The 14,928-nt window shown below is 29.8% G+C and overlaps 2 protein-coding genes and 1 long non-coding RNA gene across 3 annotated transcripts in view; 2 read left to right on the forward strand and 1 right to left on the reverse strand.

Moving 5' to 3' along the window:
- The first annotated feature begins 5,859 nt into the window (after positions 1-5,859).
- On the forward strand, positions 5,860-7,163 carry LOC106298924 (myb-related protein Zm1). Its single transcript, XM_013735053.1, has 3 exons — positions 5,860-6,216; positions 6,300-6,429; positions 6,507-7,163. Exons 1-3 carry the CDS (start codon positions 6,078-6,080, stop codon positions 7,048-7,050), a joined length of 813 nt encoding a protein of 270 aa, XP_013590507.1. The 5' UTR covers positions 5,860-6,077; the 3' UTR covers positions 7,051-7,163.
- Positions 7,164-11,043: 3,880 nt separating this feature from the next.
- LOC106298604 (protein PXR1) lies at positions 11,044-12,440 on the forward strand. Its single transcript, XM_013734741.1, has 4 exons — positions 11,044-11,130; positions 11,346-11,462; positions 11,772-11,830; positions 11,987-12,440. Exons 1-4 carry the CDS (start codon positions 11,052-11,054, stop codon positions 12,221-12,223), a joined length of 492 nt encoding a protein of 163 aa, XP_013590195.1. The 5' UTR covers positions 11,044-11,051; the 3' UTR covers positions 12,224-12,440.
- The window catches only part of LOC106298606, a 6,053-nt gene continuing 3,552 nt past the window's right edge, over positions 12,428-14,928 (reverse strand). Inside the window, exons 3-4 of the long non-coding RNA XR_001261514.1 lie at positions 12,586-12,655; positions 12,428-12,516 (exon numbers count right to left, since the gene is read on the reverse strand). This is a non-coding gene — a long non-coding RNA (uncharacterized LOC106298606). The remainder of the gene's footprint in view (positions 12,517-12,585; positions 12,656-14,928) is intronic.

The raw sequence follows: 14,928 nt of genomic DNA on the forward strand, positions 1-14,928 counted from the left end.
TTGTTTAACTTACCATTCGAATAATATTTGTGATTTTCTTGAGTCTTCACGTCTTAATAAATGAAATCAGAAGTTGCACATATAACAAATTAAGATTAATTTAACAGTTTAGTAAAAAAATGATTTTGCAAATTAAGTATATTAGTTTATACCATAGATACAATATGCAGATTAAATAGAAAAGTAATTTAAATTGTAATATATGTCAAGTGTAATAAATGTGAATATGTCATATTATTAAACAATGCATTTTAATGTTTAAATTAAATATAAAAGTAATTTAAATTGTTTACTGTAAAATTCATTTATACTAGATAGAAAACCAAAAACACTTAGTAATCTCTTACAAACTGACCAAATCATCTATACATATTTTAAATCCATAAAAATTAATCACGAACAACATAAATATTCCACACCAGAAACGGATGTCCCTTTAATCCAATAGGAACAAAATTATATATCCACAAGTGGAAGTGGTTTTATCATGCGGTAAATACTGGTTCATTTATAATATTACACCATAAGTCCAATTTCATATCCAAGAAGAAAAATACAAATTATGTAGATTAGTGGAGAGACATGAACTTTCATAAATTAAGTAGCATTGTCGGATATAAAATCCTCTATGCAATATTTTTAAATTTGCATAATATTTCAGCAATAAAAAATAATATATATACACATATGTAAGATAGTATATATCCACAAATGTAAAAAAAACTCTATCATACACTCTCTTTTTAAATAGATGATGTTTTGAAGTATTTTGTTTGTTTTAGATTACAAGTCATTTCTATTTTTCAATTTAAATTTTTGTTCTTTTATGTTATGTAACATTTTATATTTTACATATTATTTTTGTGTTGAATGAATTACGGTTAAATGTTATTTTTTAGAAAATATATTAAATTATATATTTTTTAATATGTGCACAACTATATCGCGTTAGAGAAAAAAACGAAAAATAGTATTCCTTTGATTTTTTATTAGAAGTCGAGTGGCTTATACCATTCTACCACTTATTTAACATGTTATATTATTAAAAGTCTTGGACATCAGTAAATTAGTGGGTTTTACAAATTACAATGTTTTATAACAGTTTTTAAGATATATAAGAACTTAAAATGATACAATTATAGAATATTGTAATATATGTTAAGTGTAATAAATGTGAATATGTCATATTATTAAACAATGCATTTTAATGTTTAAATTAAATATAAAAGTAATTTAAATTGTTTACTGTAAAATTCATTTATACCAGATAGAAAACCAAAAACACTTAGTAATCTCTTACAAACTGACCAAACCATCTATACATATTTTAAAGCCATAAAAATTAAGCACGAACAACATAAATATTCCACAACAGAAACTGATGCCCCTTTAATCCAATAGGAACAAAATTATATATCCACAAGTGGAAGTGGTTTTATCATGCGGTAAATACTGGTTCATTTATAATATTACACCATAAGTCCAATTTCATATCCAAGAAGAAAAATACAAATTATGTAGATTAGTGGAGAGACATGAACTTTCATAAATTAAGTAGCATTGTCGGATATGAAATCTTCTATGCAATATTTTTAAATTTGCATAATATGTCAGCAATAAACAATAATATATATACACATATGTAAGATAGTATATATCCACAAATGTAAAAAAAACTCTATCATACACTCTCTTTTTAAATAGATGATGTTTTGAAGTATTTTGTTTGTTTTAGATTACAAGTCATTTCTATTTTTCAATTTAAATTTTTGTTCTTTTATGTTATGTAACATTTTATATTTTACATATTATTTTTGTGTTGAATGAATTACGGTTAAATGTTATTTTTAGAAAATATATTAAATTATATATTTTCTAATATGTGTGCACAACTATACCGCATTAGAGAAAAAACGAAAAATAGTATTCCTTTGATTTTGTATTAGAAGTCGAGTGGCTTATACCATTCTACCACTTATTTAACATGTTATATTATAAAAAATCTTGGACATCAGTAAATTAGTGGGTTTTACAAATTACCATGTTTTATAACAGTTTTTAAGATATATAAGAACTTAAACTGATACAATTATAGAATATTGTGGGAATGATTAGGGTTTGTGCCGAGGCAAGCTGTAAAATCTAAAACCTCAATGATTTTAACTGGAAAACATATGTTTCTTTGCTTATTTAGATTTGAGTCCAATGTATTTTAAGATTTAAGATAAATAGAATTCAGTTTTATGCATTTATCCGAATTTACATTTACAAAGGGAATAAAATAATTATAAAAATATTAAGAAAATTTATGTTCATATCTTTTTTGGTTAACAATGAACAAAACAATGTAAACAGTTCTGAAAGATAATTACAGTTGATTAGCCAAAAAAAAAACATAATTTAAATATACCACTATTAAAGATATTTAATCAAAACATTAATAAAGACATATACTAATAAAACCAGTAAATACTAAGTTGCAAAACAATTTATAAATATTTGTTGAAATGTGAAAATTTGTCATTTTCTTATAATATAATAATTAAAATACATATAAGTAAAATAACTTATCAACACCAAATTAAAAATAATTTAGGTCACATAGTTTATCATAGTTTTAAATTGGTAGAAAAGGAAGTTCTTAATTTTTAATTGTGTGATACAATGATAAATACATTAGAAAAATATAAAATATTTTTAAACTATTAGATAATAAAAAAAAAATTAAATACAGAAAATATAACAAAATAATTTACATAGCAATAAAAAAAATTTAAAAAACAAATAATTCGCGCGTAGCGCGGAAAAATGAACTAGTTAACTCTAAAAATATTAAACAACACGTTTATGAAGAGATAAGTTTTATTCTCATCACAAATCCATGTGCGTCATGCATGCGTGATGATTTGTTTTCTCTGCTAAACCTTTATAGTGTATGCTTGATTATTTTGCCGTTATTTTTTTTTTAATTTGGAACTATTGGCTTTTTTTCTTGGACTTAATGCGTGATTACTTAAGCAAATGTCCTACCAACCCAAGGATGGATATAATATAATATTTATTGTTTAGGATCTCATGTTTTTCAATAATAGGTGTCTTATTGAATTTTCTTTAATCTTTAGTCCAACGTTAACTTCTACTTGAAAACTATTTTTAGGTGATTATTAGGTAATTTTTAGTTCTACTATCCTTGTGTTCCCTTTCCTAAACCTACTTGTTTAATATCATATTATCCTCGTTCGGAACTACGTTAGGCGCTAGTCGGGCGGTTAGCTACTTCGGACCTAGCGAATTACCAAATAATTCGGGATTAATTTTAAGATATTTTACTAATATATATTTGATTTGGCAACCATTACCAATATGTTGACTTGTCCTGGTGGTTAGAAACGCAGATAAAGGACCTCGTAACCCGAGTTCGAATCTCATCTTGAACTTTTTTTGCATTTTCTGGTTTTAATTCATTAAATGAGAGAATTGCATGTCTATCCTCGTCTCTTTGCTAAAGTTCTCTGCAACCCTAGCCGCCATCTATATGCTTCAAACACGATTTTTCATCTTTTTGTCAATTTTGTTCAAAGTTTCTCGGTTTAGCATCACATTTTTGTAATCTTAGGCACCGATTCACTAATTCCACGGTTAAATCGAAAAAAAATCAGTCCACCGCCTGACCATTCCGATTTGCTCCTCCTCGCCACGGTGAGCACACGCCTAACGCTTATCCGGCCGAGAACTCGTCAACTCGGGCGCGTTTTCGAACAAAGCATATTATATATATCTTGTTATAAATTCGAAATAATTGTGTGAAAGATTATGCATTATTTTGAATTGGCATATGTGTTACTATTTATTGATAATTTGGTTTGATTACATGCAACGTCGTTAATTACTGATATCCCAGTGTATGTTAATGTTAATCATAGGATTGAATTTGAATTGGCAAAAAATATACAAATAACAAACACCTATTATGAACACACACAACACGGGCGCATAGCCTTATTCCATTAGCTACAAATCTAAACTTTAAAGTTACACTCGAAAACGATTCTGACGTATGGATTACCAGTAGCAACATACGTGCTTTCATCATATAATCACAGAAAAAGTTTCCATCGTTTCGATAAGGTCCATACTCCATAAGGACGTTGAAAATATTATATCTCTTTTGTCCACTAATAGTTTACTTTTTTCTAAAAAGATTGTAGTAAAGCTTTTCCACTCATAGTTTGTTCACCAACCTTCTGATTGAATGTTCAAAAAAAAAAAAACCTTCTGATTGATTACAAAGAATTACATAAAAAAAAGCAAAAAGCATAGACCGCCATGTTTTCTTATGTCGGCTTCATTTATACATTGAGTACTTGTATTTACTAATGTAGTTGTGAATGTTTTGCAGTGCTTTGAATGATTGTTTGGATTATTACTTGGAGTTGTCTTCTATTGTCGCTAAGGGTATCTATGTCCCCAAAGAAAAAATAGAGTAAAAGTGAATATGAAATAAGAAATGCTACAATCCAACTTCATATCTCGCTCCATAATGAAATTTACTCCATAAATAAAGTAATCTATTTTTTGTTTGTTCATTACTCCATAATGGAATGAAAAATGAAATAGGATTGAAGCAATTTTATAAAAAAATATGGAATTTTACATTGGAAATGCTCTAATATTTAGTATCACAACTACTTTGAATAATTTGGGATGGTTACAGATAAATTAATTAAGTAATGAAGGTTTGGTGATATCAAGTAATTAACGTAGCCAAGTGCCAACAACAACACCAAACCCACCAAACATTAAACAAGTCAATAAAGACGTAAGTCTCTGACCTTTTCCACTCTTTTTAGTCTTTAGTTTGGTGAGATTGTGCACTGTGCTCACACATACTCCATCGCTTTTTGGTTATTTTCCGATGTGATTTGAAATTTCTTGAATAATATTTTATAACAATTAAATTTTCTATTTTCTCTAGCTCTCAGTTTTTGACGTTATTTTAATTTATTTAAAGTTTAGAAAGCATACATTTTATATTTATCTTATGACGTATTTGTTCTGGTAAAAATAATCCAATTTACACTAATTAAATGTATATCCCTGACAAAATATAAATACTTAATTTCATGGCATGGGGGAAGATTCAATAAAAATTAAACAGCATTGTTCATGATAGTCAGTTTCTTAATTCTTGTGTTGGAAATACATGATTACGGGATGTCTATCTTCAAAAGTTGGTATTTATGCATGGAGAGCCAGATTGCTTACTTACACAAGACTTGCTGACAAAAATTAATATTAACAAATCTCATTGCTTACCTTAAGCTAATTCTTAATTAATTACCAAGTCGTAGGTGTATAATTAGTCAAGACACTATATAATACTCAACCCGTTTCATAATATATGATGTTTTGGCTTAGTGCACAAAAATTAAAAGAATTACATTTTTTTAAAAAGTACTTTAAAAAATATAATTTAAAATTCATTCAACTAGTTATAAAAGACCATAAATTCTTATTAACCAAACAATTTTCTATAAAATTAAAGTTAACTTTAAAACTTCAAAACATCTTATATTTTGAAACAAAACAAACCTTTTAAAACATCATATAATTTAAACCGGAGAGAATACTATTATTTTCTACTATTATTTTCTTTTAAATAAAATATCAAAATTTTGTACTTTTGTAGTGGGGACGCTAGTTATAGTAATTGAAATAAATAAATTAAAATTAGTATGTATGATTTACTTGTAAAATAAATGTGAAAACTCATGGATCACGGTTAAAAGAGAAGATAAGTTGCATGCATCATGTGGATGCGAAATCAAGTATCAAAGAGAAAATGGAATCATACCAAATAATCAACCACACCACAGACAAACTTTTCCCACTCAACAAATCCGATTTGACATTATCAGTTCCTTTGTTTACATTCATCTTTCTCATGTCAAGATCACACTCTTTCCTCTCACTTATATAAACAACAGAAAACCAATTCTATTTGGTAAAGAGAATCTCAAACTTGAGTGTATATATATAGCATATATATATAGAGAGAGGAGATAGAGAGAGAGAAAATGGGAAAAGGAAGAGCACCTTGTTGTGACAAGACCAAAGTGAAGAGAGGCCCATGGAGCCCAGAAGAAGACTTGAAACTCATCTCTTTCATTCAGAAGTTTGGTCATGAGAACTGGAGATCTCTCCCCAAACAATCTGGTATGTAGTAGCCTTGTCTTTAATAACCATGAACAAAGCAAAACCTCTTTAATGGTTTTTCTTTTCTACTTGATTCTTAAAAGGTTTATTGAGGTGTGGGAAGAGTTGCCGTCTAAGATGGATTAACTACCTCAGACCAGATGTGAAACGAGGTAACTTTAGTGCAGAGGAAGAAGAAATGATCATCAAGCTTCACCAGAGCTATGGAAACAAGTAAACCACTCTATATATATATGCTCTGTTTATATGCTTCTTGATATTGACATTGGCCTTATGCATTTTTTTATTAGGTGGTCGAAAATCGCTTCTAAACTTCCAGGACGTACAGATAATGAGATCAAGAATGTGTGGCATACACATCTAAAGAAAAGACTGGTTAAGAGTTCAGCAAGTCCAGATGAACCGGCCTCTCCTTGTTCTAGTGATAAGACTCAAGCAGAAGACTGTTTGAACATAAAGACAACTCATGATTCTACTACTTCAGGGTCTTCTGGTGGTTCCAACAATTCAAACCAAGAAGATGATCCAAATATGGGTCTTATGTTTGAGTATAGCCAGTTTAATGATATTATAGAAGAGGTAGATAAGCCCGACCTACTGGAGATCCCCTTTGACTCAGATCTTGACATCTGGAGTTTCTTAGATGGTCCAAACGAGAACAGTTCAGTTTCAAGGGGAGAAGAAGAGTGTGATGAGGATGAAGTCAAGAAATGGTTGAAGCACTTGGAAAATGAACTGGGATTAGAAGAAGAAGATAATCATCAACATCATAAAGAGGGAGCACAAGACAAAGATTCATCACTCTTGAAGACGTACGAGCTCATGATACATTAACAAGTCCAAAATGTGATTTACTTGACGTATTTTCTATTTTCATACGATGATCACAAAGAGACTTATTATTATGGATATCAATATTTAAAAGGAAAGTTAGGTAGTAGAGAAAACGTATCCCCATAATTAATTTATTGGCGTTTTCAGTGTATACATAATACATATACAAGTTGGTTAAAATATAAATAATACTAAAGCTTGAGACTAAACCATCTTCAAGATTATTACTCAAGAAATTTCTAGAGAATATCGAAAAAAAATGATGGGTTACGTATTGGGTTAGTTTGATTAATTATTTGAAACGTCATTGCACATGTCTTGTAATAGAGATTTAGATGCAGCAACTACTTTTGCTGAATAACAAGTAAACAAGTGTGAGACTAAACCATCTTCAAGATTCTTACTCAAGAAATTTCTAGAGAATATCGAAAAAAAATGATGGGTTACGTATTGGGTTAGTTTGATTAATTATTTGAAACGTCATTGCACATGTCTTGTAATAGAGATTTAGATGCAGCAACTACTTTTGCTGAATAACAAGTAAACAAGTGTGAACTCATCAACGAGTCAAGGAACCGTCCTTTTCTCCATACCTTCATACCTTCACTCATCTCAACGTATATAGTGCCAATCATTACTAAATCAAGAAGATAATCTTAAGAAACAGCATCTCTCCTAATATTTCTTTAATATCCAGTGGAGTTAAATAAAATCAAGTTGGTTATAAACTTATAATAGATCCAAAGTTTTACTTTGCAATCCTGTATAAATACAAGGACTCCTGTTTATAATTACAAATATAAGATTATTTTAAAATTTCATATAAACACAGGATTTATATAGTTTGAAGCTATGTATGAAGAGACAATGTTTATTTTGCAATCTTGTATAAACACAAAGACTACCATTTATAATTCCAAATATAAGATTATTTTGAAATTGCATATAAACACATGATTTATATAGTTTGAAGCTATGTATGAAGAGACAATGTTTATTTTGCAATCTTGTATAAACACAAAGACTACTATTTATAATTCCAAATATAAGATTATTTTGAAATTGCATATGAACACATGATTTATATAGTTTGAAGCTATGTATGAAGAGACAATGTTTATTTTGCAATCTTGTATAAATACAAAGACTAGTATTTATAATTTCAAATATAAGATTGTTTTGAAATTTCATATAAACACAGGATTTAGTTTGGAGTTATATATGAAGATAATGTTTATTTTGCAATCTTGTATAAATACAAAGACTACTATTAGATGCAGTCTTGAAGAAAGTTGCTGGATTGGTCGTTGGCAGAGCCGTGCCTCCTTTCACCAAAAAGAAACATTAGCTTAGGGCATCATTTTTTTTCAGAACAACACTTAATACCATATACCATATATGTAACTAGTACTTACTAATCTCAAGTAATAATATATACTTTCTTGTTCTGTTTTCCTTTTTCTTTTTTTCTTTTGTTTCTTATTAAGTGTAAGTTGGGATACTTTAGAGATTTTTTTAGTCGAAACTCTGAGGATCTTTTGAAATCCCTTTTCTCAATGAAATATCAGTGTAAGAAGAGTAATAATATACTAGGATAAGACCCGCGCCTTGCGCGGAATTAAGTTATTATTTTTATTATATTTTGGAGAATGAAACAATAGTTTGGCTTCATTTGGATTAGGGGTGTTCAATCCAGATATCGGGTTAGTTTCGATTCGGTTCGGTTTTTTTCGGTATTTTGGTTAGTAAAATATAACTACTATTCTAAATCCATATTTACTTTGACTTTAGTCTTTCACATACTTTTGAAAGATTTCAACTGGACAACTAAATTGATCAGCCAATCTTGTTGCTTTAAATCATTAGTATATATATATATATATATTATTTAGTTTGAATATTTATTAAATAAAAATTCATATGCGTTATATTTTATGATCATTTGTAACTTATTATAACAAAAAAAATAATCTATTGATCACAAAATTTTAAGAGTGGTGATCTTCAAATTTCTAATAATTTATAGACGTTTTGAAAAATTCAAAATATAACATATAAAAAATATAAATGTTTTTTATTATATATTTAATGTGATTTTTAATATCTTTTAATAATATAAAATTTTTAAAAAGAACTAAGATACAAAAATTGTTATCAAATATTTATTATTCATAATAATTAATTTTCACATATATGTTAATCATATTAGGTAATTTCGTAGCTTTTATTTAAGGAAAGTGCAAAACATTTTTTGGTACGTTATTTATCAATTCGATAGTTAGTTTAATAAAAAGTGTAATATAAGTTAAGATGGACCAACCTATTTTTCTAAGAATAGTATATTTTATATAGTTATTTATTAAATAAGAATTTATAATCATACGGTTCTATGATCGTTCATATCATTTTATAACAAGATATTTAAATCATCGATAACAAAATTTTCAATCTGAATCTTTAATAAGTTTATAATTTATAAATGTTCTTGAAAATTCATTGAAACTTTTAATATTAAAATATTTATGTAATCCTATGGTATATAGTGTTTAATCTATATATATATATTTATTTTATTATTAAATGATATTTTTTACTCATATGGTTTTAATATCATGTGTATCTTCTTATAATAAAAATGTTAAACCATTGATCATTAATTTTTAACATAATAATTTTAATAGTTTTAATCATTTATTGTCATTTTTAAAAATTTAAAATATAACATATACGAAAAAATCTAAATTTTACTTTTATAGCTAATTTGATTGTTTAATTTATTTTAATAATATAAAATTAAACAAAAAATGATGGAGGAGATATAAATTGTTATCAAATCTTTATTATTAAAATCATTAATTGTCATATATATATATTAGTCATTTATGGTAATTCCGTAGGTTTGATTTAAGGAAAGAAAATAACATATCATATCATTATATCATATAGTTTGACCAACTTATGTATCTAACAACATATAAAAATCGAATGTGGACCTACTTATTTTTCAATTGAATGTAATTGACTACCTAATTGAGTGCCACCTATGCATTGGAGCCTATTTTAATTAATACAAAATTGAGGTTACATCTTTTCAAATGTTCCTCAATTAATATATAGGGGATATTGATCTAGGTTTAATCATAAAACTTTATAAATCATATTAGTAAGCAAGATATGAGCCACATGCCCACAACAAAGAAATACATTTATTAATCTATTATTAGTTCATTATTAAAATTTACTTAAAACATTTTTCTAAACTTCGCCCATCGGCTTCTTCTTGCGCGAACACGCTCTCAAATTCAAGGTTTTTTTAATTTAAATTCAAAGTTTCATATTAACAAAGGAGATTCATCTTATTTTTTCTTTCTTATATCTCATGTTAAGGATTTTAAGTGACTGATTTGTTAAGACATCATTTTATAAGTGAGGGAAAATTTCTTAGCTGTTATTGCTCGCACGGCTCTGGTCGTTGGGATAGCGTGCAGCGGCATAACTGGATTAAGAGAAGCTGCTTTGAATGCATTGATCCTGATCTCATTTGGATTCTTTTAGCCAATGTGTATTATTCTCTCAAAAAGAAGAAGAGCGACATGCCTCTTCGGCAGTCGCTGGAGTTTCGAGAGATATCAATGGTATTGCCTTCACCGCGAGAAGATTCTCCAGGGAGGTTTCTATATGTTGAGTATTGTGTAGGAGCAATGGTTTTGAGCTGGAGTTTACCTCCGTTGAGACCATCTTCAAGACAATGCAGTCTCTTGTCTTTGCTGACCAAATGCCTTGTTAATATAACCAGCTCGTAAATACAGTTGTTACTAAAAAAGTAACTAATATTTTTTCAAGTTAAAAGGGTGTTACATTCTATTGAGCAAACTAATGGGGCAATATTAAAAAACTAAAATAGTACGGGGTCTTAAATGAAATTTGAACCGACCCGACCCGAGAATCCTGAAATAAAAGTGAGATGTATGTCGTTTGTTTTGTTCCGTCGGAGGAAAAAAATGGGAAGCGAACGGAGCTCGATGGAGAAGAAGAAGAGAAGCAGAGCAAGGAGCGAAGATCCTTCGTCTTCTTCCGAGAGTATGTTCTTTCTTCTCTGTAGATAATACTTTCTGCTTCTGTTTCCCGAGAAAATCTAGGGATTTGTTGAATTGCTCTAAGTTAAGACCATTCTCAGTTTTTGAATTTGGAGTTTTGAGTCGATCGAAAGATCGAAACTTTGACTTGTTAGTTGAATTCGTTGTGTATGTGGATGACTGTACGTGTTAAAGTTTGTGTCTTTTACGAATGGGCAGACGAAGAGAGAGTTAAGAGGCATAGAGGAACAGAGAAAGATGATGAGAGGAGAAGCAGGAGAAGTGAGAAGAAGAAGAAGGAGAAGAAATCTCACAAGCACCACCGATCAAGTTCATGTAATTATACTTCTTTAATCGTTTCCCATTATCTGACTTGATATGGTAGATTCATAGCTTTATGATCATTAACAAAGCATCAGTGAGCTTTGGTTAAGGGATTGTTATAGGTAGGAAGAAAGTATCTTGTTCTGGTTACATATTAAACTGATCTTTCAGCATTGGTTACATATTAAACTGATCTTTCAGCACATTGCTCTTAGTTTGATGTTATAAGCATGAGGTGTAATCACGTGTCTTTGCCTTTCAGTTTGATTTGTGTTTCTTGCGGTTGTTACTGACATATTGTTTTTTTTTAAAACTGATCAGCAAAGAAGTCGAAGGATGATAAGCACAAAAAGAAAGACGCAGAAGGTGACCACAAGCTAGTGAGTTCTGCTCTCTCTCTCACTCTTTTTTTTTTTTTAATATAATGATATCTGATTGTATGTATATCCACTCTTTAGTGTATTGCTTTGGAGACTCTTGTCTGAGGCATAATCATCTACATGAACACTCTGATAAGATGTTTTCCTTTTCTCCAGAAAGAGGGGATCCCAGAGCTAACAAGTGAGGACTACTTCTCTAAGAACAACGAGTTTGCCACATGGCTGAAAGAGAAGAAGCGCACTTACTTCAATGATCTCACGACCGAGTCCGCACGGGAGTTGTTTTCTCGCTTTGTCAAGGCATGGAACAGAGGGAAGCTCGAGTCCCGATACTACGAGGGAATCTCCACTGCTCCACGAACAGCTCACAACTGGAAGATCAAGCAGAAGTGAAACAATCAAAACCTTCTTGCTGTTTGCTTCTTTTTGTACGTTTGGAGGTTGATGATACAAGACATACCTTCTCCAGTTTGTTCTACTCAGAGCTTTGTTACGGAACTTGTCAGATAGAGATGGATTTGTAGTTGGTTTTCATAGGAAGAGGAAACTTCACATATCCTACCCTAGGTTGGTCTACACACGGCTACAACTATCTATCACCTCTTCTCAAGAAATGTTTTAGCATTCGAAACATTCTTTCCCATTGCCGAAGCTTTCCATGAGAAATAAGAGCTAGACGGATCCACCTAATGAATATTAAGCTGTCTTTAAAGACAAGCAACGATGGTTATATATCTTTTTAATGTTGAACATACCTGATACAACTGTGGACCCTTGTCATCATACCCAGCCACTACTAGAGAAACTCCAAACGGCCTCACACAACTATTACAAAAAGGACAAGGAAACCGAAATTTAAAGCAAAGTTCACTAGTCTAGTTTATGTGTACAGTTTTGCTTTAACATTTTCGCATGCCATATCAATCTTAAATCTATGAGCTACTAAGAAACTCTTCTTAACCCGGTAGAGCGTATTGGGAGGAAGTAATCATATAGATTTTGAATGGGAGGAAGTAATCATATAGATTTTGAATTGTATTGACCTTATGCGTACCGAGTCTCCTCATCTTCCTCATCTTATACATATCCACAAGTGCACAAACTATAGCAGCATCCTTCACAAAGCCGGTTTCCAATACATAAGGAAACGTGAAGTAATCCGGAGAATACCCTTTCCAAAGCATTTTTATTCTTAAAAAAATGGATTGGATGAGGAAAATGGAGGGGGTAATAAAAACGAGGGCTGTGGATCCAATAAAAAACAGAAAAAAGTATTGTTACGGAAAGAGTATCCTACGACATACTTAAAAAATACAATACAAAGATTTGAAATATAGTTTAAAAAAAATCATGGTATTACTTAATTATTTTATTTTTATTTAACTACTAAATCATATTCATTGCAACGAAATATTTTAGGTCATAAAAACAAGGTAGGGGGAGGGAATCCAATAAAAACAAAAAAATATTGTTACATAAAGAGTATACTACGACATACTTAAAAAAAATCATGGTATTACTTAATTATTTTATTTTCATTTAACTACTAATTCATATTTATTGCAACGAAATATTTTAGACATTGTTAATTAACAGCTTCTATTTTTTGGTTTTTATTCTTTATGGATCCTAAAATGAAAAATAGAAGGTTGGTGGTGAATCACAAATCCGAAAGAGGTTTCATGGCCAAAGAATTATGAAAAATAGAATGCACCGGTTGTGTTCAAAATGACATTAAAAAAAATCAACGAGAATTTCCGGAGATATTACTCAAAAGAATAAGCATAACACTCCTAGTCGATTGGAGTATAGGGTTTGGAATAGGGTTTAGGGTTTATTCATATATATATAGATGTATGTGTGTATGTATATGCATATCTATATATGTAGATGCGTAAGTATGTGTATATATAGGTTTAGGATTTAGGGTTAGGATTAGGGTTAGAAATAGGGTTTAGGGTTTGGAATAGGGTTTAGGGTTTTTTCATATATAGATGTATGTGCGTATGTATATGCGTATCTATATATGTATATGCGTATCTATATGCGTAAGTATGTGTATATATAGGTTTAGGATTTAGGGTTAAAATTAGGGTTTAGGGTTTGGGGTTAGGATTAGGGTTTAGGGTTAGGAATATATTCATATGTATATGTATGTGCGTACGTATATGCGTATCTATATATGTATATATGCGTAAGTATAGGTTTAAGGTTTAGGTTTAGGGTCAGGGTTTAGGGTTAGGGTTTAGGGTTAGGGTTAAGATTTAGGGTTTAGGAATAGGGTTTAGGGTTAGGGTTTAGGTTTTAGGGTTAGGGTTAGGGTTTAGGTTTTAGAGTTAGGATTGAGGGTTAGGGTTTAGGGTTTAGGAATAGGGTTTAGGGTTAGGGATAGGGTTTAGAGTTTATTCGTATATATAATGTGCGTATGTATATGCGTATCTATATATGTATATGCGTATGTTTATGCGTAAGTATATGTGTATATATAGGTTTAGGGTTTAGGGTTAGGGTTTAGGGTTAGGGTTGAGGGTTAGGGTTTAGGGTTAGGGTTTAGGGTTTAGGTTTTAGGGTTAGGGTTGAGGGTTAGGGTTTAGGAATAGGGTTAGGGTTAGGGTTTAGGGTTTATTCGTATGTATAGATGTATGTGCACATGTGTATGCATATCTATATATGTATATGCGTATATATAGGTTTAGGGTTAGGTTTAGGGTTTATGGTTAGGATTAGGGTTTAGGGTTCTTCGTATGTATATATGTATATATGTATATGTGTAAGTATATGTATATATATATATGTATATGTATATGTATACGTGTATTTGCATATGTATATTCGTATGTATATGTATCTATATATGTATATGCGTATGTATTTATGTATATATGTGTATATCCTCTATATATTAATTGAGAAACATTTGAAAAGATGTAACCTCAATTTTGTATTAATTAAAATATGCCCCAATGCATAGGTGGCACTCAATTAGGTAGTCAATTACATTTAATTGAAAAATAAGTAGGTCCACATTCGATTTTTATATGTTGTTAGATAAATAAGTTGGTCAAACTATATGATATAATGATATGATATGCTATTTT

This window comes from Brassica oleracea, chromosome C6, assembly GCF_000695525.1.
Source record: "Brassica oleracea var. oleracea cultivar TO1000 chromosome C6, BOL, whole genome shotgun sequence".
Lineage (NCBI taxonomy): Eukaryota > Viridiplantae > Streptophyta > Magnoliopsida > Brassicales > Brassicaceae > Brassica > Brassica oleracea.